The sequence below is a fragment of the Hypomesus nipponensis genome, chromosome 11, assembly GCF_054491055.1.
Source record: "Hypomesus nipponensis isolate SF chromosome 11, ASM5449105v1, whole genome shotgun sequence".
NCBI classification, from domain to species: Eukaryota; Metazoa; Chordata; class Actinopteri; order Osmeriformes; family Osmeridae; genus Hypomesus; species Hypomesus nipponensis.
In genome coordinates this window covers 2249714-2276358 of record NC_140371.1, presented here as the reverse complement: position 1 = coordinate 2276358, position 26645 = coordinate 2249714, and the positions used below count along the sequence as shown (strand labels likewise).

Here is a 26645-nt window from a genome sequence, read left to right as displayed (position 1 = left end):
CACTCTCTTGACTCTTTGACTGGGTAACTGTCTCACTCTCCTGCTGACCATCTAACTGTCTGGCACTGGTTCTCTACTGTAACACTGGGATCTTTTCTGCTCTGTCGCATGTGGAATCTCTCACTCACATTAAGGATTCACCTTAGTGTTGACGTATTAACCCTTTACGACTCAAGTGCCTGGGGGTGAATGGATCTCATTCTCCAGCACTTTGGGTTGGATTGTGGGCTATCAGGAAACAACGCACGACAAGGTGTCTACTAATCTGACAGGGATCACACCTGATCGCTCTGTTTGTGGGACTTTCCTTTTGGTGACGTTTTCTGCTCACGTCTGAACTGGGAAAGGTGATGACTGTTAGGGCGCGGCCTCAAGGTCGAGACGTTTCCACGGATCCGTCTGTAACCGCTAACCCGTCTGTTCCTCAGAGCACACCCATAACTGGCAGCAAGCTCCGTCTCCCTGGTTACCTGTCGGGCAAGAGCTTCCAGTCGGGTGAGGAGGGCTCCCTGATCAACGCTGCTGTGATGAAGGCCAGAGCGCAGGCCTTAGGTGAGCCTGCCTGCTGGACCACGGCTCTACCATCGCAGCCCGGCCACTCGCCACGTCACCAGTAGCTGAACGCATGTTCCTTGTCGTTTAGTCTTGTAACTAAACCGTCGTGTCTGTGTCCCTCAGGCGACCACAGGAAGCTGCACAGCCGACCAGGAAGTAAGGCTGGCAGCCGAGGGAGCAGCAGGAGGGGGAGCGACGCGTCCGACTTCGACATCTCAGACATCCAATCGGTGTGCTCCGACACGTCAGAGACGGTGGGCGACACCTCCCGGGCCACGCCCCGCTCCGCCTCCCGGCAACACGGGGGCAAGCCCTCCAAGATCCCCACGCCACAGAGGAAGACGACCCCCAGCAAACTGGCCAAGAGCTCCAAGAGATAGTCAGGAAGTCAGGGAACTACAGCCCGGTCTGAGAACTTCAACTACGGAAGCCTGGAAGGGTTGGCGCTCTGCGGACGCAGTGACGTGTTCCAGACACACACAGACGGACACTAGAGACTGCTAACGTGCTGATTATTATTATTATTTAAAAGTGTTATGAAGATGTAAAATATGTCCGCGAGAAGAAATGGTTTAATATGACGTGAGAATGGAATGTCCTTTGGCCTTGTGTATTTGTCTTAATGTATTTAATTTCATGTGAATAATGTCAAAATTACTATTATTATTATTTTATTTTATTTTGTTGATGACAAACCTGGATAGGTTCATAAGAACAAAAGAGAAAAAAAATACTATGGAGAAGACTGTACAATGTATGGGAAACTAACCTTTTTTTACACACTAATGAATGGTGAGGTTTGGTCTGGACAGCTCTGAGAGTTACTGAATGTACTGTAGTAATGTCTGTATGTTGACTCACGGCTGAGTCCTCTTTACTATCGTATCTATTTAAAGTGCAATGATGATATACTGTATCTACTGCCGTCATGCTTGAACTGGGCAATATGCACCACATACTAAACTCAACATAGTAAACACTGCTCAAATCATGTCAAAGAAAACCTACAACTCTTTATTGGAGCTCACGCAGAAACCCCCTGACTATAATCTACTGACTATACTCTAGGCTTCCTGTTCTTCCTTAGCAAACCTGCACTTCTCTTTAGTTTGGGTCACCTGACAGCGATGTGCTCCATTGATTGGACAAGTAGCCCTCTCAGTCTTTGGTAGACATTCTGTAGAGCGTCCCTGTCAGTGTTTGGTTCATTTTGCTGGAGTGGAAAGGATTACTGTAACTTTTTTTGTAATAAATCTGCTTGCAGAAAGCTCCTATGAACACAGCCCAGACTGTTCTTTGTGCCAAGTACGCAGTTGTGTTACAGTATGTGTGTGTGTGTATTGTTTGGTAGTGTGTGTGTGTACAGGTATCTTATCTGGACCTGAATGTATATGTCTGTTTGTATTTTGTTTCGACTTTGGGTAAGTGAGTGTGTGCACGTGTGTGTGTGTGTGTGTGCGGCAAAGGATTCTGAGACAAATAGAGATAGATAAATAAGGAGTCAAGAAGCATCAGAAAGTTTAGTGTTTCAAATGCACACTGTTACATTGTATGTTGAAATGAAATAGATAGGTAAAATATGAAATTCCAGGTTTAAATAATGAGTTCATCAAGTTATTCGACACATTTAATATGATTTTTGACTTTCTTTTACTGCATATCGTACTTCCCTTCATAGATTCAGGGAGAATGACATTGTGTGCCTGTGGTGCCCTGAGCAGGAATGTTTGCAGTTCACCTCGTACCTAGCTGCAACATACTGCATCTCTCTCTCAGCAACCCAGTTCCCTGGGAAAACGCTCGCTTCTCTACATTAGAAGGAAAACTGTGGATAAACGTTGGATTGTAAGCCCTCAGGACAAATGCAACAAATCATACCTACATTTAAAATAAAACTAGACCTAAGTAACATTATGAAAAGTCATAGTTTAGTCCGTTTTCGACCCGTTGTTTGGGTCAAGGTGTGGAGCTTTTAAAATGCCCCCTCAGCCTAAATGAACAATTGAAGAACTACGCTTTCTCTCAATAAACGTAGACACACACCTCGTTTACACCTGCCTGGCGGAGTCGGTCTGGTGCTAAGGTCCCGTCAGGCCTGCGTCAGGTCAGCACGTGGAGGTGACGCCTCTGAGGGGGCTGGCAGGGATGGTCTGGAGCCCAGGGTGGAGTGGAGCGCCGGGGGCAGAGTCTCTCAGCGCCTCCTGGCTGAATGGTCCTGTGTTCCAGCAGCGGCCTAGGGATGCCACTTTAGAGCAGGATACATTATCACTGCAAGACCGGGAACAGAGCCGTCTGCAGATCACCTCAGGGCCTCTTTCAGGAATATGTGAGTGCTTTTTCAACAGTTTCTTCGTCCTGACCACGGGAGTCATTACATTTGACCATGGATTATGAAATAGAAATGTGATTTTGTGTGGTAGGGTGTTTTAGATGACAGTTGCAGTGCAGCGTCCTCGTGTAGGTGCTCAGTTGAGATCTCTCTCAGCCATCGGATCAAGGGAACTGTGACAACTCTTTATACTTTATATTCAGTCTAACTCATAGCTATTCAGGCATTTATCAGTGTTTTGTTGATCTTTTTATTTTTGTATTCATTAAGTCTGATGATTTGTGTTGAATTGCAATGATTTAAAGGTAATATATGTTTCTGATTCGGAACTCTGATCGTTGATGTGGTGCGATCTAGGCTATTTTATGTAATAATCCACATCATTTAGGATTTCCAATGATTATTATCCTTTATAAATAAGGGAAACCTTAACATGTGTGTTATATACAGACTCGGGCATGTTCTCAATTAGAAATAAACTAATCTATGTGGAAGCTGTAGCCTAGTTGTTGCACTTAATTTGACTGATTTACAATAATATGTTCCTTTGTTGAATTAGTGCAAACATGTTGATACTATGAATATAATGTGTACTGTACTTTTTCAGATTTTGATATTTTTGAAATACTATCTATATATATATATATATATATATATATATATATATATATATATATATATATATGTATTTTTTAAGATCTCTTAATTAACTTTCAATTTGTTCAATGAAGCTGAGGTTAGAACGTGACAGAATGTTTCTACTGTTCGCAGGCATATATAACCCCTTGACAGCTAAGTTTAATAAGATGCCAGCCTTGAAGGAGATGCTGGTTTTACCAGTCTTCCTAGCCATCTTTGGATTGACAACATGCCAAGAATTGCCAAGTAAGTTCTAGAACTGTCCCAGCGCGATTAGTTTTCACATGGAAGTTTAAAGTTTAAACATAGTTTCAGTTTTGTTTATTGCTTGGTTTAAGTTCCGCCTGTAAACTTTCATTGCAATAATTGTTCAAATGTGCTGCTGTTTTTAATGCCACATTTTACCAGGTACCTCGTTCAAATTAGTGTTCAAAATATTCAGTGTTATACTTCAGCATGACCAGCAGATAGCAGCACATGGCCTAAAGAGGCAGGGCTAACTCAGAAAGCCTTCTCAGTGATCCCTCACTACTCTGGAGGCTACTTCCTGTATAGACAGTGACATCATCTTCCCAGGTCCTCTAAGAAGCTGATGTCACTGTGATGTCACAGTAAACATCCCTCCCGTCAGCCTGTCAGAGCTCGACAGCCGGTAGTCACATGACAGGAAGCACTGATTCTCCTGGTGCCCCCGAACACCAATAACACCAATAAACCAATGTATCATGTCTTTCATTTCATTAAGGAAACGTTTGATTATCACAACCTTTTCCACTTTCTTTCAACTGGACCGGACAAACAGGAGATGTTGGTGGTCAGGCAGTCCTGTATGTGCATCTGATTGAGCTGTCTGTGGGGTTAGGTTTTGACCTGCTGGAGGAGTTGCGGGTGTCTGAGTCCAGAGGAGTGAGGAGGGTGAACGGCTCTGAAGCTGATGCTGTGGCTTACCGTGTCAACCCCGCCATCCACCTACGCAAGTCCATGAGGTACCGGGGGGGTGCACCGCAGGGCCGTCAGGGGGGAGGAATCAAATGTGTGCTGCGCCAATGCATGGTTGTCCTCAGTACCCTTAAGCATAGCATGGCTAGACTGGAGAGCCAATTGGCTCCAGAATGGAGGTGTAACCCTAACCCTAACCCAGAATGGTGTAGAAACCAAACGTACCAAAAAAAACTTTTGTAATTCAGAATCAAATTTCCTCTTCATATGGCAAAGCCAAACTCCCAAACCATGTCCTTATTCTTCAGTGAGGATGAATAATCGTGTTTAACTGTATTTGATGGCAATGGGTTGTACCAAGGCCAATGGTTTAATCAGTGTGTGGCCAGTACCCTACCAAGCCTTCCACAATGTTACGGTAACCAGCCAAGAATTTCTCCCTCTGTTGTAATTATGCCCTCTTTCAAAACAATCAGACTTGACTCCTACTTCTGTGTGGAACCTTCCGGGCCCCTGTATGCTCACCGCTGAGTATTCAGATAGCTCTCAGACGTCACCAGAAAGCTTCTGAGAGACACTCTGGTTGGAAAGGTCATGGGTGGGTGGGTATATTGTGTGTGTACGTGCATGTGTGTTTATGTGCGTGGGAGTGTGTTGCGTGTGTGTGGGGGAGGGGGGCATTGTTTATTTAAACATTTAATTTACCCTTCTGTGCAAAAGAACCCTTTTTCTCAGTGGCATACCCTCTACTCTGCTTCAGTAATTAGACATGTGTTTGTTTGTGTGTGAATGTGGATGAATCGTTTTGACATTTATCATGGAAATTCTTTCATCGTCCCAACACACTGGGATCAGAGACGAGGCACGTCTGAGGCCTGTGGAGGCTGTGTTTGTTTCTGTTTACAGTACGTTGCATGTGTCCCCTAGACTCCTGGGAGGCGGGGACTAGCAGCAGGCTGTCTCTTCAGTTTGGTCTCCTCTCTGTGTCTCTGCCAGCCTGGACTCCCTCAACCCTCTCTCTGCCTCAACCAGAGTACTGTACATTGTTTATTTACACTGTGTGTGTGTATGAGGGGGAGAGAGGGGGAGCGTAAGGCACTCTAAATCAAATAACACAAATCATGGAAACAAAGAGAGATCAACTTCAGTGTCAAAGTGGAACCCCGAGCAGGAGAACAAGGCGGGATTGTCTTGACAGAACGCCACTGAGTACTGTGGGGGTGGGAGTTGCCATGGAACACATTCATTGTTATTGAAGACGTTAACTCTAGAATGAGTGAGCTGATCTTTCCAACCAGAGTGGCTCTCAGGAACCTTCTGGTTTTTAACCACTAAAAGCTATTGGGAACAATCCCAGACTGACAACATGGAGTCAGCCCCATGCAGCGGCCGAAGCAGAAGCACTGATACTTTCAGCGTGTCGTTTCCCAACATGCTAGGCAAACCTAGTCTGTGTGAGTTGCACGTGAATGTTTCGTACCAGAGTTTATAATCTCTTTACATGCAGTCAGCATGAAGAAGGGAAGGGGCCGTGCAGACGCACCATGAAGCCGGGGTACACAAACACATAAACGTACATGTAAACAAGCGTACATGTAAACAAACAAACAAACATGTAAACAAACAGATGAAAACACTAGATAAGATACAACATGAAGTCATACCTTAAATAGCCTTTTGGAGTCTCATAAAATGGCAGTGTAAAGCAAGCCTATATCGTAGAGGACCTTTGACAAACATGAAACGACTAAATCTGTCACACCAACTGTCCCTTGGCTGTTGCCTCCCAGTGACATCCTCCCAGACGGCCTGCCCTCAGACTACTCCATCATCGCCACATTCAAGGTGACCCAGGACGCGGCCAGGCACTCCTGGAACCTGTGGCAGGTCAGCGACCCCCAGGGACGGGACCAGGTGGGCCTGCGCTTCCACGACGACACTCGCTCCCTGGACTTCTTCTACAGCGGGCCGCAGGGGAGCCAGATGCTGCGCACGTTCCGCGGCGTGGAGAAGCTGTTTGACGGCGAGTGGCACAAGCTGGCGCTGAGCGTGAAGGGCGGTGAGGTGAGCCTGCTGGTGGACTGCCAGGAGGTCAGCGTCGAGGCGATTGACGACCCCAGGCCTGTCATACGCCAGGGCTTCACATCCATCGTGAAGCGCGCGGCCGGACAACGCACCGCGTCGGTGAGTGTCCTGCAGCATCTTCATACAGACAACACTGTCTTTAGTCTCTTGTTCATTCAAGGGGACCCTTCAACACGGATCCCCCTGTTCATGAAGGATTGTATTGTGGTTGTATTTCATCCATTTGAATTCATGGAGCTGTGAGCTGTCCAGTGTGGGGAAATCACTCGGTAGGCTTTCAATAGAACAGTAGATTGATCCCCAAGAAAAAGTCTCACCTAAACTCCTACCTCAAAGTCCTTAAGTAAACTACTGAAGGTTCATTAGACTGGAGGTTCATTAGACTGCCTCCCTGTCTCTCTGCCTCCCTGCCTCCCTCCTCCTTCTTTAGACTGGAGGTCCATTAGACTGGAGGTCCATTAGACTGGAGGTTCTTTAGACTGGAGGTTCTTTAGACTGGAGGTTCATTAGACTGGAGGTTCTTTAGACTGGAGGTCCATTAGACTGGAGGTTCATTAGAGGTTCAGGAGACTGGGTGTGATGTGTTGTGGTGTTCCCAGGTGGACCTCCAACAGATGGATGTGTCATGTGACCCAGAGCAGGCCTACTCAGAGGGCTGCTGTGAGCTCTCCAGCGTGGTGAGTTACAACCCATCCTCATCCATCCTTATCCATCCTCATCCCTGTCACATTACTGCCCCAACACACACACACACGCACACACACACGCACGCACACACACACACACACACACACACACACACACACACACACACACACACACACACACACACACACACACACACACACACACACACACACACACACTCAACCACTCCTCTTAGTTTCCCTCCATGACCGCAGCTCCATGACTACAGCATGTTCTGTGTGCATGTTCTCTTTCTACCTCTCCCCCTGGCTCTCTCTTTCCCCCTCCCTCCCTCCCTCCCTCCCTCCCTCCCTCCCTCCCTCCCTCCCTCCCTCCCTCCCTCCCTCCCTCCCTCCCTCCCTCCCTCCCTCCCTCCCTCCCTCCCTCCCTCCCTCCCTCCCTCCCTCCCTGCCTCTCTCCCTCCCTGCCTCCCTGCCTCCTTCCCTCCCTGCCTCCTCCTGACAGTGTGGGGGCTATGCAGAGATTGGGCTGACCGCAGGCAGAGCCACCTGTAAGTGTATGAATGGCCAGCCAGGTGTCCAGGGACCTTCAGGATCCAAGGTGAATAACCCCAAACCTGTGTTCATGCTGACTTTTATTTTGAAGCTTCCTTTCTCTATGTTCAAGATAACTTCCTGTATGTTAAAGCTAACATCCTGGATATTGAAGTGAACTTCCTGTAATTAGAGACTGACTTCCTGTCCGTTGTCAATCCACAGGGCCACAGAGGTCTCCCAGGCAACACTGGAGAGCCAGGAAAACTGGGGAACTGGGTAAGAGCTCCATGTCACTACTGTGTTGTTCAGGATGGATATTGGATTACAGTCTTACAGTCTGTGAACTTATCATTGGTCCCTGTTGACTCAGGCCTGATACTAATATGCGGAGTTTAACACTAAGCGGGGTGACAGAAATCTGCAGCACTGAGGAAGAGAAAGAGAGAGAGAGAGAGAGAGAGAGAGAGAGAGAGAGAGAGAGAGAGAGAGAGAGAGAGAGAGAGAGAGAGAGGAAGGAAGGGAGAGAGGGAGAGAGAGAGAGAGAGAGAGAGAGAGAGAGAGAGAGAGAGAGAGAGAGAGAGAGAGAGAGAGAGAGAGAGAGAGAGAGAGAGGGAAAGAGAGAGCCAGGGGGAGACGTAGAGAGAGAACATGCACACAGAACATGCTGTAGTCATGGAGCTGTGGGTGATGACGTACTGTAGGAAAACCCAGGCTGGCTCACTGCAGATGTTCTGCTTCTGGAAAACAATTCAAAGTAAGTAGGGATCCCCTCTCCTGCCCGGACCACGTCAAAAGGTGCATCAAGAAACAGAAACACCTTTTCTAGTGTTTCTGGAACACTGCATAACGTTTGTGTTTCATCTCAAATTTGACACATTTGTTTTGAACTGTTTATGAATTTCGTTTTTCTCTGTTTTGAACGTGACGGGTCGGCAATAGAGCCAGGAGCTAGACACGTAGCATTGGTGTACACAGACAACCTTCTGTCTGGACGGGAACATCAATCCTGAGAGATAAGGATCACCTGAGGTGAACCGGGAGTGAGAACAGAGGTGATAACACACCTTCTGTACTTCCAGGAGAGATTCCTGGACTGAAGGATCATTCTGATGTGGAATGATACGATCTCTCACATTCAAGCGTCTCCACCTGGAGAGCCTGACTTTAGCCAAGGAAATCACATATTTACTTACTAGAAACTCACAGTTGGCTTTGAAACACAGGGTTCTATGGAAGGGTCTTTCTGATTCCAATTTTCTTAGAACCTTTCTCCATTCTATTCTATTCCATTCTAGTCAGGGTTTATTGTTGTGTTTCATTACCATGTTGTGAAACATCATTAGCACAGCTCCAACAAGAACAGAAGTCATCATTGCAGAAAGGCTGTGGAGGGTTTGGGTCAGGTCAAAAGGCAGGGCCGTCAAAAGGCCCAAAGGTCAACAATGTTGTCTGAACAGCATCATTAAAGAGGACAACAAACAGCATGAGGATCTCATTACACGTCTATATATCTGACTGTGCGCCCCTGAGGCCTGAGACATGATTATTTCCAGTTGAGAGTTATGACTAATTTAGCTCTTTGATGTAGCTCCAATTCTCGGCGGTATGTTAAAGCGCAACGTAATGCATTTTAAACACGACCCAGAGAAGGGAAACATGTGGGTCGTAGTGTGTTTTAGGACAGAGGCTTGTCTCCTTCATGAGAAATGAGATGCTGGCTTGGCAAGGCATGCATCGTGCCCTTTCAGAGTCGGGTTCTCAGGGTGGAAACTTGCCTCGTTCACGTCAACACCAGTTTCACTTGTGCACAGACACTTACATGCACATTCATGCACGAAAAGGCACACCCTGTATCCACACACAAATGTACTAACAAACGCCGACACACACTTGTACACATGCTGACACAACCTCACACACACACTCAGCAGCTTTCCAGACCCACAGACAGTGAGCGATGCACGGCTGCATGCTGTGGGGGTGAACATCTGCATTGTGTGACTCAGTTAAACCGTGCCCCCAGCCAGGCAGCCTATCTCAGGGCAGAACGGCTTTATTGCCACCCCCGCTGCCGGCCAAGCAGGCTGTTTCCTGGGGCACAGAGATGGACGTCTCCTCTGAGGCACTGGGTGGTCCCTGGCTGACTCCCCCCTCCCCCTCTCTCTCTCTCTGGCTCTCTCTATGTCTCTGTCTCTGTCTCTCTCTCTCTCTCTCTCTCTCTCTCTCTATGGCTCTCTCTCTCTCTCTCTGGCTCTCTCTATGGCTCTCTCTCTATGGCTCTCTCTCAATACCTGCCTCCCTTGCTGTTTGCCTCAATCCCTTTCTCTGACTACCTCCCACCCTCTGTGTCTCCCTATATACCATAACCCTAGCCCAGGTGAAAGTAACAGTCCCCAGTAAAATAAGTGAAGACAGCCCCAGACCAGCTAACAGAGGCTAGCCCCAGTCCTGTCTACCTGAGTCTACCCCTAACAAGATAAGGAGGATAGCTTCAGATCAGCTAACTGAGGCTAGCCCCAGACCAGCTAACTGAGGCTAGCCACAGGACAGCTAACTGAGTCTATCCCCAGATCAGCTTACTCAGGCTAGCCCCAGACCAGCTAACTGACGCTATCCCCAGACCAGCTAACTCAGGCTAGCCCCAGACCAAATAACTGGGCTAGCCCCAGACCAGCTAACTCAGGCTAGCCCCAGACCAGATAACTGGGCTAGCCCCAGACCAGCTAACTCAGGCTAGCCCCAGACCAGATAACTGGGCTAGCCCCAAGACCAGCTAACTGAGGCTATCCACAGGACAGCTAACTGAGTCTAGCCCCAGGACAGCTAACTGGGATAGCCCCAGACCAGATAACTGAGGCTAGCTCCAGATCAGCTAACTCAGGCTAGCCCCAGACCAGATAACTGGGCTAGCCTCAGACCAGCTAACTGATGCTATCCCCAGACCAGCTAATTCAGGCTAGCCTCAGACCAGATAACTGGGCTAGCCCCAGACCAGATAACTGGGCTAGCCCCAGACCAGCTAACTCAGGCTAGCCCCAGACCAGCTAACTGAAGCTAGCCCCAGACCAGCTAACTGAAGCTAGCCCCAGACCAGCTAAATGGGCTAGCCCCAGACCAGCTAACTTAAGCTAGCCCCAGACCAGCTAACTGAAGCTAGCCCCAGACCAGCTAACTGAAGCTAGCCCCAGACCAGCTAACTGAAGCTAGCCCCAGACCAGCTAACTGAAGCTAGCCCCAGACCAGCTAAATGGGCAGGTCCTTATGGAGCTGAGTGTGCACACAGTGGTTCTGGGTAAGAAGATGGTTAAATAAACGGATGCCGAGAGCTCCTGGCCTTGTTCTGGGGTGTTTGTTGATGAGGGAAACACAGCCAGTTGGCCAACACATTTCTCCCTATTAGCGGGGGAAGTCGACACGTGTGAAAACAGAACGGTTGTTCCATTGGAAGACCAGTCGGCAGCCTATTCCCAGGGCTCACACCCTCTGGTTGGTCTCCCACTAATGGGATCGTTGGTCTTGAACACACATCTGACACCTGACTGTGGTCTTGTTTTCTAATGGCAGAAGGATCCCACAGAGGAGCTGGGCTCAGATCAGGTTCCTCTCTCAACATCTGCCCGCTACAGAACATGTTATGATAATCATGAATCCATCAGGGACTTGACTCAAATTCCGCCTCCTAAGCCACAGTCCTTCCACAGACTGCAGTTCGCTGTGGTACCCAAACATTTGACAGTTTGTAAAAACTATTGCTTTAGTGTCTCCACTGTCTTATTCCATCAATCAGATGCAGAGACGAGCCAAGAGTGCTGCATGCCAGCCAGACACTGACTGGTTCTGCTGGAGGGAATTTCTTTCTGTTACTTTACAGTTGATTATTTTACCTGCAGTTTACAGCTTGCCAGGCTACTCTCCAAAGATGTAATCATTGGTGTTATACTAAGTCACTGCTGTCATATTAGTAGATGGGGTTGTAATTCAAAGGTTTCCGTCAACTATCAGTGTATTTTTGAGTTTGTTCTTTTAATAATTCACTGAGCAAGTCCTGTCTGTGTTGCAGGGCATCATGGGAAACACAGGGGACTATGGTCATGTTGGAGAGACAGGCCCTAAGGTAAGACCTGTCCTGACCTGCTCTCCTACACTCTGCTCCTGTCTGCATGTCTGGTCCTTTTCTATAATGTCCTTTCCTTGGATTCCTCTATTTTCCTTTCTGTGTCACCTCTCTCTTTGTCTCTTTGTCTCTTTTTCTCTTTTTCTCTTTTTCTCTTTTTTTCTTTTTTTCTTTCTCTCTTTCTCTCAGCTTCCCTGATCCTCACTCCTGTCCTGCACTGTCTGTAAGCACCTCCTCCCTTCTCCTCTCTCCTCCTCCCTTCTCCTCCCTTCTCCTCCCTTCTCTTCTCTCCTCCTCCCTTCTCCTCCCTTCTCCTCCCTTCTCTTCTCTCCTCCTCCCTTCTCCTCCCTTCTCCTCTCTCCTCCTCCCTTCTCCTCCCTTCTTCTCCCTTCTCCTCCCTTCTCTCCTCTCGTCTCCTCTGTGCTTCTATCTCCTCCTATCTGCATGTTAGCATTGAAGGTCAGAATGTCATTAACCAAATCTTCCCCCCTCTCCTCCAGGGCGAGGAGGGGATCAGAGGAGATAAAGGAATGAGAGGACTGCGAGGCCGAGTGGTAATCCACCAAACACCCATTAAAATCTGATTATAATCCACCAAACACCCATTAGAATCAGATTATAATCCACCAAACACCCATTAGAATCAAATCATATTCTCCCTGCAGATGTTAAAGAGCTACTGTGTTAACGATCTGATGTACATTTACATGTAGTCATTTAGCAGACGCTCTTATCCAGAGCGATTTACAGTAAGTACAGGGACATTGTACTTTCTGTAAATCGCTCTGGATAAGAGCGTCTGCTAAATGACTACATGTAAATGTACAGGGACATTCTCCCCGAGTCAAGTAGGGTGAAGTGCCTTGCCCAAGGACACAACGTTATTTGGCACGGCCGGGTGTAGAACCAACAGCCTTCTGATTAATAGCCCGACTCCATAACCGCTCAGCCATCTGACCCCCTTGTGTTAACGAGCTGCGGTTTTAACGAGCTGCTGTGTTTCAGGGCGACAGGGGTCCTAAAGGTCTGAAGGGATTACAGGGAGCGGGAGGCTTCAAGGTAAACATCTCTGATCTCAACTGAACCTCTGCTTTTATGGCTCTCATGCCCCATGGTTTCATCCCAGCTCTGCTCTGTCCACTATGGTGTGTTGTGTTCCCATGCTGAGGAGCAGATTTACACAGTCTCATATGGTTGTCTTGGTGATGATTACAGGGAGTTCGGGGGTCACCTGGAGATTTGGGTTTGACCGGCGAGCAAGGAGAAGTGGTATGTAGTCTTGGACCAGGACCTCGATCGGTTTCTGCTTGATCACTTCAATATTGATTGTTGACTGGATTGATTATGTGAACAAATACATGTGGAGTCAAACAGTAGGTATGGCAGGAAGAATCGGACTCCTTAACAATCAGAAGATAAGTTGCAGCGTGGAGCTAACTCTGAGTCTTCCTGAAGGGGGCGCGAGGTGAACCAGGATATGAAGGGATCCCTGGATACCAGGGAGTGAAGGTAACTAGTCTCCTCTCTCCTCTCTCCTCTCTCCACCTGCCCCTCCCCCATTGAACATGTGATTCACACTGTACTATCTTGACCATGTCCATGCGCTTGTTTTCCAGGGGGCGGACGGGAGACCAGGTTCCGAGGGCCCCCTGGGGCCACAAGGGAAGCAGGTAAGAGCGACAAGGCCTGGGTGGGAGGGGGGAGGGGGGCAACACAGGTAAAACAAACTGCCATCCCCAATCCCCCTTTGTTGTTCTAAAGACATTCAACACCCTTAAGACACTTCTAAATCCAGCATATCTGCCCCCCACCCCCACCCAGAAGGCCAGTCTTTGACTCTCACTGCAGATGAATCATGGAGAATGTTGGAGAGAAGACCCGGAGGTGTTCAGCTATGTTCTGGAACGTGTTCACTCTCCCCACACACAGCTGTGTGTACCTGCGCTGGGGCTTTGCAAGCCTGAGGGGGCGGGAGGCGGGGGGGCGGGGGATTACTGCAACTCCAGCAAGAGAGTGGGGGGGGCAACTGTCTGGTGTCAAGGGTTGTCATATCAAGTAGTGGGTGTTAGGTTGCTATAGTCATCCCAGAATATTAACTACAACGACGCAAAAGTGTTTTTATTTATTGGACCCAGCTGAACTACGAAAACAAAATATTTCGGTTCGGTTTTATTCCCCATTTTAGTTTATGGTTGCCAGTAACTGCAGAGATGTGACTCACTGATAAATGTGTGTGTGTATGCGCGTGTGTGCGTGTGTGTGTTTCACCAGGGTATTGTTGGTGATCCTGGAGAGACAGGAGCAGCTGGAGAGAAAGGGAAACCTGTAAGTACGCCTCGTAAGTCTATTGGATCTGAACACAGACACACACACACTACTGGACATTAGAATACGTTACACACACACTACTGGACATTATAATACGTTACACACAAACTACTGGACATTAGAATGCGTTACACACACACTACTGGACATTAGAATGCGTTACATCCACATAATTTATGCTTCATATTAAAAGTGTTTTCCTCTTTGTCTCATCAAGGGTATCCAAGGGAAGACGGGCAGATTTGGCACTGTAGGACAGAAGGTGAATTATCTGTTCTGAACAATCACTTCCTGTGTTCTCTGTTTTAATGATAACCTGTTATAAGATGTCCTGGCGCTGTCTTCCTGTGTGTGATGATGTCATCTTGTGTGTGATGATGTCATCCTGTGTGTGATGATGTCATCCTGTGTGTGATGATGTCTTCCTGTGTGTGATGATGCCATCCTGTGTGTGATGATGTCTTCCTGTGTGTGATGATGTCTTCCTATGTGTGATGATGCCATCCTGTGTGTGATGATGTCTTCCTGTGTGTGATGATGTCATCCTGTGTGTGATGATGTCTTCCTGTGTGTGATGATGCCATCCTGTGTGTGATGATGTCTTCCTGTGTGTGATGATGTCATCGTGTGTGATGATGTCATAATGTGTGTGATGATGTCTTCCTGTGTGTGATGATGTTGTATCTCCACAGGGCATCATAGGGGACCCAGGACTGCCAGGCAGAGATGGAGACCCAGGGATAGAGGTAAACACACCCACACATTGTTATGTATGTTTGTCTCTGGCATTTGTGTGTGTGTGTGTATGTGTGTGATCACTATGTCTCCTCCATGCAGGCTTATCAGGGGCCACAGGGACCAGATGGTCGAGGAGGACAGTTAGGAGTCAAGGTAACATGATCCTCTCTGAGATAATACACTCCTGTTCTACTGCGTGTCTGATTCACCACCTGAACCTGCCTGTCTGATTCACCACCTGAACCTGCGTGTCTGATTCACCACCTGAACCTGCGTGTCTGATTCACCACCTGAACCTGGGTGTCTGATTCACCACCTGAACCTACGTGTCTGATTCACCACCTAAACCTGCGTGTCTGATTCACCACCTGAACCTGGGTGTCTGATTCACCACCTGAACCTGGGTGTCTGATTCACCACCTGAACCTGGGTGTCTGATTCACCACCTGAACCTGGGTGTCTGATTCACCACCTGAACCTGGGTGTCTGATTCACCACCTGAACCTGCGTGTCTGATTCACCACCTGAACCTGCGTGTCTTCCAGGGGGAGAAAGGAGCCCAGGGGTCTCCAGGAGAGATGGGCCCACCAGGAAGACAAGTAAGCACTCCTTTACACCACTTCTCTCACTCCTCCATTGGACTCTCTCTCTCTCTCTATTTCTCCCTTTTCTCCTCCTTCCTCTCCTTTCTGAGACTCCATGCATTCAGAGACATGTGTGTTAGTAGGAGTGTGTGTGTGTGTGTTAGTTGTGGTGTGTGTTAGTAGTAGTGTGTGTGCTAGTTGTAGTGTGTGTGTTTGTAGAAGTGTGTTGATAGGAGTGTGTGTGTGTTAGTCAAATGTAGTGTTCTTCCCCACCTTACTGGGTGTGTGTAGCAGACAGCAGACGGACTCCTGATCGACTGAAGCCTCGTTTCTTGTTTCTTCATCCAGGGCCTTAGAGGATTCAAGGGCTCAGCAGCCAAACCAGGAAGACCCGGGTTAATAGGACCACCAGGACCAGTAGTGAGTGATCCGGAAGGATCTTTCCTTAAGTCTTTGAAATCTTTATTCTCTCTGAACCACTGACGCATGCCATTGCTCCCATAGGGCCATGTGGGCGTTCCAGGCAGACCAGGACCGAAGGTAACTGGCTTCACTCCACATGCTGACGGCTAGGATCAGCAGGGCAGGGGCGGGCGGAGGAGGGAGGGAGGATAGCAGAGCGCAGGATGGTACACGATATAGCAGAATACCGTAGGGTCGGACAAACCAGGAGCAGTGCATTACAGGACAGGATACAACCATGCACAAAACCGCATTTCCCGCAATCCCATATTTGACAGTCTTTTCTGCTCATGGCGTCATGGGAAGTGATGGGAATGTGATAGGAAGCAGTAGATTCACGTTTGTGACTCTCCCAGTAATCCCCCAGGCAAGACGCTGGAGCTGACCTGATGCCCAGGTTCCGGTGTGTCTGTGGGGTCACGTCTGAGCTCAGGCTGTTAATAAATCACCTCTACCCCCGAGTCCAAGGATATGAATCATCTGACTCCATCTCCCCCAGAGTCATCTCTATTTCTAGATATCTAATACTATTCATAATATCTAGTAATATCATCTGGACTTGATTCTGGATCATCCACCTCCACCTTCATAACTATGGCAGCATAAGGTTGGGACTTATACTGTTTATTAGAAATGTGAACTGATTTACTATGGGTTTAGATAGGCCACTGAGGATTAAAGAATTCCAATGTACCTGTACTTGTACTTCAAAAATAGCTAATAAACTGGGAACATCAGCATGAACCTCTACCCCAGAGTCATCTGAATCGGAGTCATCTGTCACCTGATTCACAGCAGCCCCCATGCAGTGGTGAAACAGACAGCTGGATGACTCCTCTGGCGGCTTTGATTTGCTGCTGACTGTCATTCGTTCTGACTGGCTGGATGGGATAAACTGTGTTCCTGAACACCCCCAAGCTTTGCCCTCCATTATTCCCCACCATCTCCACACACACACACACACACAGACTGTTGGCCACCAGTAGTGCGAGCTGATGAAATGTGTGTGAGGAAATCCATCAATCTCTCTCGGTTCTCTCTCTGACTTTCTGGTCGCTGTTTTCTAGCCTTGCTCTGGCCTCTCTCTGGTCTCTCTCTCTCTAGCCTCTCTGGTTTCTCTGGTCTCTCTCTGGTCTCCCTCTGGCCTCTCTCTGGTCTCTCTCTGGCCTCTCTCTGGTCTCTCTCTGGTCTCTCTCTGGCCTCTCTCTGGTCTCTCTCTGGCCTCTCTCTGGCCTCTCTCTGGCCTCTCTCTGGTCTCTCTCTGGTCTCTCTCTGGCCTCTCTCTGGCCTCTCTCTGGTCTCTTTCTGGCCTCTCTCTGGTCTCTCTCTGCTCTCTTCTGGTTTCTCCGATCTCACTCTGGCCTCTCTCTGGTCTCTCTAGTCTCTCTCTGGTCTCTCTTTGGTCTCTCTCTGGTTTCTCTGGTCTCTCTCTGGTCTTTCTCTGGTTTCTCTGGTCTCTCCGGATTCTTTCTGGTCTCCCTCTGGCCTCTGGTTTCTCTGGTATCTTTCTGGCCTGTCTTTGGTCTTTCTGGTCTATCTTTGGTCTCTCACTTTGGTCTCTATGGTCTCTCTCCGGCCTCTCTCTGGTCTCTCTCTGGTATCTCTCTGGCCTGTCTTTGGTTTTTCTGGTCTCTCTCTGGTCTCTCTCTCTGGTCTCTCTGGTCTCTCTGGTCTCTCTCTGGTCTCTCTCTGTTCACTCTCTGGTCTCTCTCTGGTCTTTCTCTGGTCTCTCTCTGCTCTCTCTCTCTGGCCTCTCCCTGGTCTCTCTGGTCTTTCTCTGGCCTCTCTCTGGTCTCTCTCTGGTCCTTCTGGTCTCTCTCTGGTCCCTCTCTGGTCTCTCTCTGGTGTCTCTCTGGCCTCTCTCTGGTCTCTCCCTGGTCCTTCTGGTCTCTCTCTGGTCTCTCTCTGGTCTTTCTCTGGTCTCTCTCTGGCCTCTCTATGGTTTCTCTGGTATCTCTCTGGCCTGTCTTTGGTCTCTCTGGTCTCTCTCTGGTTCCTCTAGTCTCTCTGGTCTCTCTCTGGCCTCTCCCTGGTCTCTCTCTGGTCTCTCTCTGGTATCTCTGGTCTTTCTCTGGTCTCTCTCTGGTCTCTCTCTGGTCTCTCTGGTTTCTGTAGTCTCTCTCTGGTCTCTCTCTGGTCTCTCTCTGGATGACTTACACACAAGTTATCTTCAAGATGGAGGCCTGGAGGTACCTGGCTGTAACATCACCATACATCACAGCAGAGTCTGGGATCTCTCGGGACTCCCTGAGTACATCCAACAACCTGCCTCTGAGCGAGCCATGTGCCACGGCATGCATAGTAGGCCTTCAAAGAGTGGTGACTGATAGTGAGCTGTCCTGAAGTATGATGGAAGAGATTCAGTGGCAAAGTAAAGGAACCAAGCCTGTCCTCCTGTTTTCCACTCTGGAGACGTAAACACAGCATGTCTCAATCTGAAAGTTTCCACCAGGGAGATTAGACTTGTTAGACTCCTTACAGTTGGAAAGACTTGAGCAGACCAGTTGAATCCTCTGACTGAATACTTTGTTTGCTTCATCTCCAATTGTATCTTTCAGGGAGACACAGGCATCCAGGGATTCCCAGGTGCCAAAGGAGCCACGGTACTGTTCTACAAAGCCGTTTCTCTCCAGGATTGCGTGTCAAAAGTGTGTCTGGTGTGGGTGTGTGCTCACTCTGGTGCCTTCCTTCTCTTCATAGGGAGAACAAGGAAACAAGGGGCCCAAAGGAGTGGTGAGATAGATGTCCTGCCCTTCATGTTCAGTAACAAAGCTCAAGTCCAGGTTTATTTTAAGACTGATGTTGTGGGTGTGTGTGCGTGTGTGTGTGTGTGTGTGTGTGTGTGCGTATTGGTGCGTGTGTGTGCGTGTGCGTGTGTGTGTGTGCGTGTCTATTGGTGCATGTGTGTGCGTGTTCTCCAGGTGGGAGGACTGGGGGAGCCAGGTCCCCAGGGAGTCCGTGGGAAGCGAGGCCCAGCAGGAGAGGCTGGTCGTAAAGGCCCAGTGGGAGTGAAGGGTGTCCGGGGAGACGGGGGCCTGGCCGGCTTCCAGGGACCTCCAGGACCCCCGGTAGGTCTACACCCAGCCCAGTGTAACGCAGCCCAGCCCAGTGTAACCCAGCCCAGCCCAGCCCAGTGCAACCCAGCCCAGCCCAGCCCAGCCCAGTGTAGCCCAGCCCAGCCCAGTGTAACCCAGCCCAGCTCCATCCAGCCCAGCCCTGTCCAGCTCAGTCCAGTTAGGTTTAGTCTAGTCCAGTCCAATCTAGTCTAGCCAATTCAAGTTTATTTTAATCTGATTCAGGTCATCTCTAGTCCAGTTCAGCCAAACCAAGTCAACGCCAGCCACGTCCTGTCAAATGAAGTTCACTCCAGTCCAGTCCAGTCTAATCCGGTCCCGACAAGCCAGACAGTCCCTGGGTCTCCATTAGCGCTTTCCTTTGCTGTGACCAAGCGTCCTGGACTCTACGCACAACATAAAAAGATACAGTTAAAATCTCCCCCAACGTCGTTTTGGAAGAGAGCCACACAAATGTTTGAAATCAAGCTATTTATTGACTGTCTGGGTCAGAGGTGGGAGCCGGCTTGCGGGAGCCTGCATCAACTCCAGTCAGATGTGGAGTCAGGTTGTAAAACACAGCTAAGCCTCACATGGCCTGGATGACGCGGCCCAGCCCCTGGGACGGGTACAGCTCAGTAGGAGGGTAATCACCTGCAGACCTGGAGGTCGCAGGTTCAAATCCCCCCCCTCTGCGTCATTTTGGATAAAAGCGTCTGCTAACGATGACTGTATTCTAGGACGGTCTGGCTGCTCTCTCTTATTCACGGCCACACATTAGCCAGCCTGGGGAGAAGCGTGAAGTAGGGGTAGTGTTAAACATGGCCATGGGTAGGCCCGCTGATGGAGCCGAAACGAGTGGACCCATCCTGGTTCAAAACCAGAGAAGAGCTCTTGTCTTTGGTCTCGCCTGTGGTGGCAAGTGGGAGGATCCTCCTCCAATGTCGGTCAGGTCGTCAGAAGTCACTGGCCCTCCCAACGTGCGGTAACACTGGTGTTGTCAGGAAGGACTTTTAACAGCTTTCTCATTAGGCTTAGTGTTTTTCTGACTCACAGCGAGAGTTTCAGTTTGTTAGGCTGTAAATCTCATAATGAGCCTAACGAAATATTGCTGGCAGTGTCTGGCCTCTGTTCATTGCTCGCTCGCGTCCAGCCCTGCCTCCCTGCTCTGAGAGGCTGCCATGGGTGAGGCCGGGCCCCCAACAGCCCCGCCCGCCTCCGGCTGTGCCTGCTGACATATCAAGCGCCGTGTGAGGCCTGCATGTGTCAACCACTTTGGCTTTCACATTTTGTTTGTCTTTGGAAAACACCATATCTGCCTGGTGTTTGGAATCTGTGGGCTAAGGCCCCACCGCGTCTACAGTCACCCTGTCACAGCCCCAACCTCCCCTTCCAGCGCTGGGCACCTCCTCGGATAAATGTGGCCCTGATTTATTCCTGTCCCTCGGTCGAAAGGCATAGATCAAAACTTAGAACGTACTCGAGGTGCGTTTGATTAACAGCACCTCAGAGGCAGCGCCACGGGGGGACGTCTGTTCCGCTGGTTTCAGCTCGGGGTCTCAGCTCAGGGTAGTCCAAATCAAGTGGACGGTAAGTGAGCCTGAATGTGTTCCACAGGGTCCCACCCTGCCCGCCCAGCACGTCATCGAGGTGTGTAAGCGCGTGGTGCTGGAGCAGATGTCCACCTTCGCCAACTCTGTGAAGAGGACGTGTGCTTCCGTGTGCCCCCTGTACGGGGACGTGCCCATGGGGGCCCCCGGACCCCCAGGACAGAAGGGGCCCCCAGGACCCCAGGTAAGGAGTCACTTGTTTTTGTTTCCTGTTTCCTGTTTATTTTTTGTATCGATACGACGTATTCTGTAGTATTGAAATATATTGACTTTTGTTCACTTTTTAAATCAATGTTAGTATTTGTCTCATTTACAAGTTTTGCAACCCTGGAGACCTAGAATAGAATATGCCCTGTATGCGTTTGTGAAAGATATTCATCATGACTGGAACTCAGAACCCAGGGGGACAAGGCCGACTCCAGCATGAGCCCTGTTATGGCTCTACGTCTTGAACTCGGATACACTGCTGGAGAAACAGCAGCATACATTAGGTCTGGTCTGTCTCTCTCTCCAAATGAAACAATAACATGTTGCAAGACTCTGAAGTGAGAAATAGAGAGAGAGAGAGAGAGAGAGAGAGAGAGAGAGAGAGAGAGAGAGAGAGAGAGAGAGAGAGAGAGAGAGAGAGAGAGAGAGAGAGAGAGAGAGAGAGAGAGAGGGGGGAAGAGAGAAAGAGGAAGAAAGAGAGAGGAAGATTAAATGTAAGAGAGAAAGAGAGGAGAGACTGACCAGGAGAGGAGAGCACTGAAGTATTTGGCAGTACAGGTTGGAATGAAAACATTCAGACTTTCCACGTCCCTGTGAAGACTAATAAGAAGGCCCAGACCAGAGGCACTTGCTCAGTGTTGAGCTCTTCTTGGAGTGGGTCAGTGCAGGGCTGTGGAGTGGAAAGGCTTTTCCACATCGACAACCCCGCTCCGAGTACGACCAGCCCGGTTCCCTCACCGCCTCTCCGCCGAACCCCTCGGACCGATAAAAGTTCACAAAGCCGCAAAATGTTTTCAAAATACTCATCTGGATGTGGCAGTGGCTGTCAGAGCCCCCTGCCGGGACGTCCACTGACCAACCAGCAGGGTTTCATGTAGCGGGGCGAGCCTTTGGCAGCTCCTGGGGAGCAGTACGAGAAACAGATTAAATCAATGATGATGTGTTATTGTTTAAACAGGAAGGTTCCACTCCTGCGCGGCCTGCCTGCGCGGCCTGCCTGCGCGGCCTGCCTGCGCGGCCTGCCTGCGCGGCCTGCCTGCGCGGCCTGCCTGCGCGGCCTGCCTGCGCGGCCTGCCTGCGCGGCCTGCCTGCGCGGCCTGCCTGCGCGGCCTGCCTGCGCGGCCTGCCTGCGCGGCCTGCCTGCGCAGGGTAAACATGGGGCTGCATCAGTACTGAGCGTAGGAGGAGGGTGGTAGTAGTCTGTAGAGGAGTGTTGACTGGTCTACAGAAGGCATTACTACACTGGTGTAAACTGCACCCAATATTTTCCCCATTTTATATTGTCTTATTTTTATTTATTTTCCTTCTGTATTTGTGCAGCAGCATGAAAGTGTTTTAGTTTTTTTTTCTTCATTTCTGTAATTTTTTGTAAAGCATTTTTACTTATTTAAAAAAAAACACAGTATATTCATTATATACTGCATATTCAATGAATGTTTTAGACACATTCTACAGAAGGGTGATTCAGGTATTGATGGTTGTTGTTGGAGATCCAGGGGCCTGTTCCACAGAGCAGGATTTGAGGTGAGCGAGGTAACTTCAGGTTTAACCCTGGGTTTTCAGTGTCACGACAGGTTATGTTTGATAAAAGATGATCACGAATGGAAACACTGCCTGCTGACCAATCACTTTTCTTGCCTTCATTGTTCCTAGAAGATCATGTGACCGTGATGTACAAATAGTGAGGGCAAGAGTTATTAGAGTCCTTTCCCCAACCAGTATCTTTATAACTTATACAGCCCACCGATATCCTCCTACAACAGAGACTGATTACAGCACCAAAAGCCTGGTACGAGTTGAATTGATAAGATTAGCAAGTAAGCCTATTTAACCGCTTTGAATCATGTCAAGACCGTTGTAACACCATTGTGTCGCCAACAATTTAAACACCGTAGACACACATCAAAGGAACACCATTTAATTGAACACACAATTGAAATTTTTGTCTGATCTTCTTAATGATGGGTCAGTGATGTCGATTAGTGTATTAACTTATGCATTCTCACAGTTTTTTTTCTCTAGTTTTCCTACCTTGTTTACAGGGAGATCCAGGTATTGATGGTCGCCATTGCTGTTGATATTTTTGTGTACAGGGAGATCCAGGTATTGATGGAGTGGATGGAGAGTTGGGACAGCAAGGCTTCTATGGAGAGCCTGGAGACTTAGGCAAACCAGGGAAAAGAGGTGAGACGTACTGGAGCGTATCTGCGTGTCTGCATGCGTGTGTGTGTCTGCATGTGTGCGTGTCTGCGTGTATGCACCTCTCATGATGAATTGTGTCGTGTTGTTAAAGGACCGGTCATGACGTCACATTCATCTTGCTTTTCCCCTCAGCCAAGCCAATGAAATTTAAGAATATTTACAAGGCGTTTTATGCATAGATTCAGCGGTGATCTCAGTAACACATATGGTCGTTAATCAGCATGAACAGCTTGTTGTGCTGTACCCAGAACACCCCCAGCAGCATCTGTTGAAGGGTGGCACAGAATCAGGGGCTGGGAGAGGGGCAGGAACCCCCCATCCCCACGTGGTTCATTCAGCACACCAAACTAATTTAGCACAAGGTAGGGACTTCATAGCAGACTGGGTCATAGAGGACTGGGTCATAGAGGACTGGGTCATAAAGGACTGGGTCATAGAGGACTGGGTCATAGAGGACTGGGTTATAGAGGACTGGGTTATAGAGGACTGGGTCATAGAGGACTGGGTCATAGAGGACTGGGTTATAGAGGACTGGGTCATAAAGGACTGGGTTATAGAGGACTGGGTCAAAGAGGACTGGGTCAAAGAGGACTGGGTCATAAAGGACTGGGTTATAGAGGACTGGGTCATAGAGGACTGGGTCAAAAAGGACTGGGTTATAGAGGACTGGGTTATAGAGGACTGGGTCAGGTACAAAGACAGTGATGGTCTGATGAAGCTGGTGATGTGATGGAAGGATGGAGTTATAGAGTGATGGAAAGATGGGGGGATGGAGGGATGGAGGAAGAACCTTGCACTTTTCTTCTTTCCTTTTTTCTCTACTTCCTATTATTCACCACCTACTCTCTATTTCTCTCTTTCTTTCTCTGATTCTCTCTCTCTCGGTCACTCTCTCTCTCTCTCCCTCTCTGTCTCTCTCTCTCTGTCTCTCTCTCCCTCTCTTTCTTTGTCTCTCTTTCAATCAAAATTCAATATGCTTTATTGGCTCAATTTTCCATTAAATTCAATATGCTTTATTGACATGAGTGTTCAGGTTAAACAATGTTGCCAAAGCAGTCCACAGTGAAGGTACTACACGTGATTAAAAACATTTCATAGAACTTAATTTTTATCATCAATTACAAACAGTTCTAATAATGCAATGTTACATACGATGAGCTGTTATAATAGTCGGTAAAAAAATTAAGAAAATAATAAGAATAAACAAAACAAAATTGTATAAAAATAAAAATCCATGTACAGAGACATACACACATATACATACGTGTGGCGTCCCGCAGAAACCAGTCAGATGTCACAGGCGCTCAGTGTTGGCCATAAGCCGTAAAAGATCTCAAATTGTTCTCGGTCAAAATTTAGATTTTTTCTGTTTTGTTTATTAACACCCTAAACTTCATTGTAACGTACAAAAAGTATATGATTAAACCGTTCATTTCAACGGTTTTTGGACATGTTAGCTAGCAAGATATTCAAGCCGTGTCAAATCAAATCCTTGGTTTGCCTGCTCTTTTGAGTGCAGCAGCAGCCCCTAACAACTGATCAATGACGTAAGGCTGTTAAACAAATAAATTACTTGCTGAGAAGTTATTAATGTAGCCTATACTTAAACTGACATTTACATTCACAACGGGATTACGAACAAAAGGATTTCCTTTCCATATTCGCCACAGAATTAGAATGAAACAGAGTGGAATCTTTGAATGCAGTGTTCTCCCTTATCCCTTTTTGACACAGGTCAACTTTAAAATGATGTAACTTCAGTTGTGATAAATATATCTGAGTGATTTAAACAGATTTGTATTCAGGAGACTTTGTAGTTTCCAAATATATATAATACCCAGAAAGTCAAATGTTCACCATGTGAAGGGTTTTCTGCTGGCCGTCACACACATATAACATGCTGTACACACACACACACACACACACACACACACACACACACACACACACACACACACACATACACATACACACACATATACACATACACAAACACTGTATTCAAATAGTTATTGGATGTTGTGATTAAAACTGATGAACAAAATAATTGACTGTAAACTTGAAACAAATATACAAAAATGAGAACATGCCTTCTGCATCATACCCTGTTCCTCTGGCTGTCCCCAACTTCATGGCAGATCGAGTCACGCTGCTGCTATAATAGAGCAGATAGGCTTGTCTCCTAATAAATAACCAGTCTCCCTCCCCCTTTTTTACACTTTCAAATTCCTTATATTGTGTCTCTCATTCCGTGAGGTGTGTAGCAGGTGTGAAGGTGTGTAGCAGGTGTGAAGGTGTGTTTTCATCCGTGATGTTGTTCCTGTCTGTGTCCACCAGGGGATGGAGGGGCGCAGGGAGACAAGGGCGCCAAAGGTCACGGCGTGCCTGGATACATGGGAGACCAGGGGCCCAAGGGTGAGCAAGGACACCCCTGCAACTGGTAGCATGCTGCCACTACGACACCCAACATCTAGGACTCAGCCATTACTTAGTCATGTCTGGATGAACAGCTGGCTTGTCTTCATCAGTCATCACTTAGTCATGTCTGGATGAACAGCTGGCTTGTCTGCAGCTAGTTTACAGAGGATCTGGGGACATCAGATGGAAGACAACACCGGTCCGGTTCAGCAGTGACAGTGTTGCTGTGTGTCCCAGGCACTGGTGTTGCAGAGCATGGCTGGGCACAGGAGAGGAAGGGTTCCTGTCTCCTCCCAGCCAGTCAGGTTTCACCCTGTACTGCTCTACTGACCAGGGCTGCAGACACATCAATAGGGCTAATCATGAGTATGTCTTCACCTCTTCCCTCTGATCCTCTCTCTCTCCCTCTCTCTCTCTCTCTCTCTCTCTCTCTCTCTCTCTCTCTCTCTCTCTCTCTCTCTCTCTCTCTCTCTATCTCTCTCTCTCTCTCTCTCTCTCTCTCTCTCTCTCTCTCTCTCTCTCTCTCTCTCTCTCTCTCTCTTTCTCCCTCCATCTTCCTCCCTCTCTCCATCTTCCCCCCTCTCTCTCTCCATCTCTCTCCCTGTCCCTCTCTCTCTCTCTCTCTCTCTCTCTCTCTCCCTCTCTCTCTCTCTCTCTGTATCTCTCTCTATTTCTCTCCCTCCCGCCCTCCATCCCTAGGTCAGCGTGGTCGTCCAGGCAGATCCTTCAACGGGCGACCTGGTCGCCAAGGAGACAGGGGTCACGGGGGTCGTCCAGGTCTGAGAGGTCACCCTGGTCTGAGGGGAGTCCCAGGCATCTGTCTGACCTCTGGCTGCGCTCTGCTGGAGGCTGCGGCCAACGGAGGCCCCCCCCAGATCCCCCAGACCCCCCAGATCCCACAGATCCCACAGACCCCCCGGAGGTTGGGGCGACGCCCCTAGAGACACAGGAAACAGGAAGCTGTGGATAACATCGGTCCTACTGATTGGATGTTGAACAAAAATAGGAGGGGTTAGGGGAGAAGGAGGGAGGGATACTGGGAGAGGGAGGGAGGGTCTGAGGAGTTATGGTTTGTTAATAATTGTATTTACGTGGTCAGACCAAATGTTTCAATGTAAATATGCATTCAATGTCCATCCCTGAAACACTGACACCAAGGCAACGTTTGACCTGATTTGAAATGTCAAAATGTGTATGG

The 26645-nt window shown here is 48.5% G+C and overlaps 2 protein-coding genes across 6 annotated transcripts in view; both read left to right on the top strand.

Moving 5' to 3' along the window:
- dst (dystonin) overlaps positions 1-1837 on the top strand; it is a 136184-nt gene extending 134347 nt beyond the window's left edge. For all 5 annotated transcript variants that reach the window (XM_084709023.1, XM_084709027.1, XM_084709026.1 and 2 more), the window contains 2 exons: positions 429-552; positions 679-1837. In XM_084709023.1, the coding sequence (XP_084565149.1) occupies positions 429-552; positions 679-935 (381 nt within the window). In that variant the 3' untranslated portion in view covers positions 936-1837. The remainder of the gene's footprint in view (positions 1-428; positions 553-678) is intronic.
- Positions 1838-2709: 872 nt separating this feature from the next.
- Positions 2710-26439, top strand: LOC146267692 (uncharacterized). The gene is made up of 27 exons (XM_084709971.1): positions 2710-2881; positions 3656-3769; positions 4386-4509; positions 6253-6646; positions 7147-7224; positions 7700-7795; positions 7954-8007; positions 11792-11845; positions 12346-12399; positions 12851-12904; positions 13061-13114; positions 13301-13354; positions 13462-13515; positions 14117-14170; positions 14391-14435; positions 14866-14919; positions 15011-15064; positions 15457-15510; positions 15844-15915; positions 16000-16035; positions 18516-18560; positions 18658-18690; positions 18879-19025; positions 20628-20804; positions 22921-23011; positions 25367-25444; positions 26147-26439. Exons 2-27 carry the CDS (start codon positions 3691-3693, stop codon positions 26386-26388), a joined length of 2331 nt encoding a protein of 776 aa, XP_084566097.1. The 5' UTR covers positions 2710-2881; positions 3656-3690; the 3' UTR covers positions 26389-26439.
- The last annotated feature ends 206 nt before the right edge of the window (positions 26440-26645 follow it).

Coding starts and splice junctions, on each gene's coding strand:
- LOC146267692 (XM_084709971.1), top strand. CDS start 3,691: ATGCCAGCCTTGAAGGAGATGCTGGTTTTACCAGTCTTCCTAGCCATC. Junction 15,916..15,999: donor TAGGACCACCAGGACCAGTA/GTGAGTGATCCG, acceptor TTGCTCCCATAG/GGCCATGTGGGCGTTCCAGG. Junction 18,691..18,878: donor ACAAGGGGCCCAAAGGAGTG/GTGAGATAGATG, acceptor CGTGTTCTCCAG/GTGGGAGGACTGGGGGAGCC.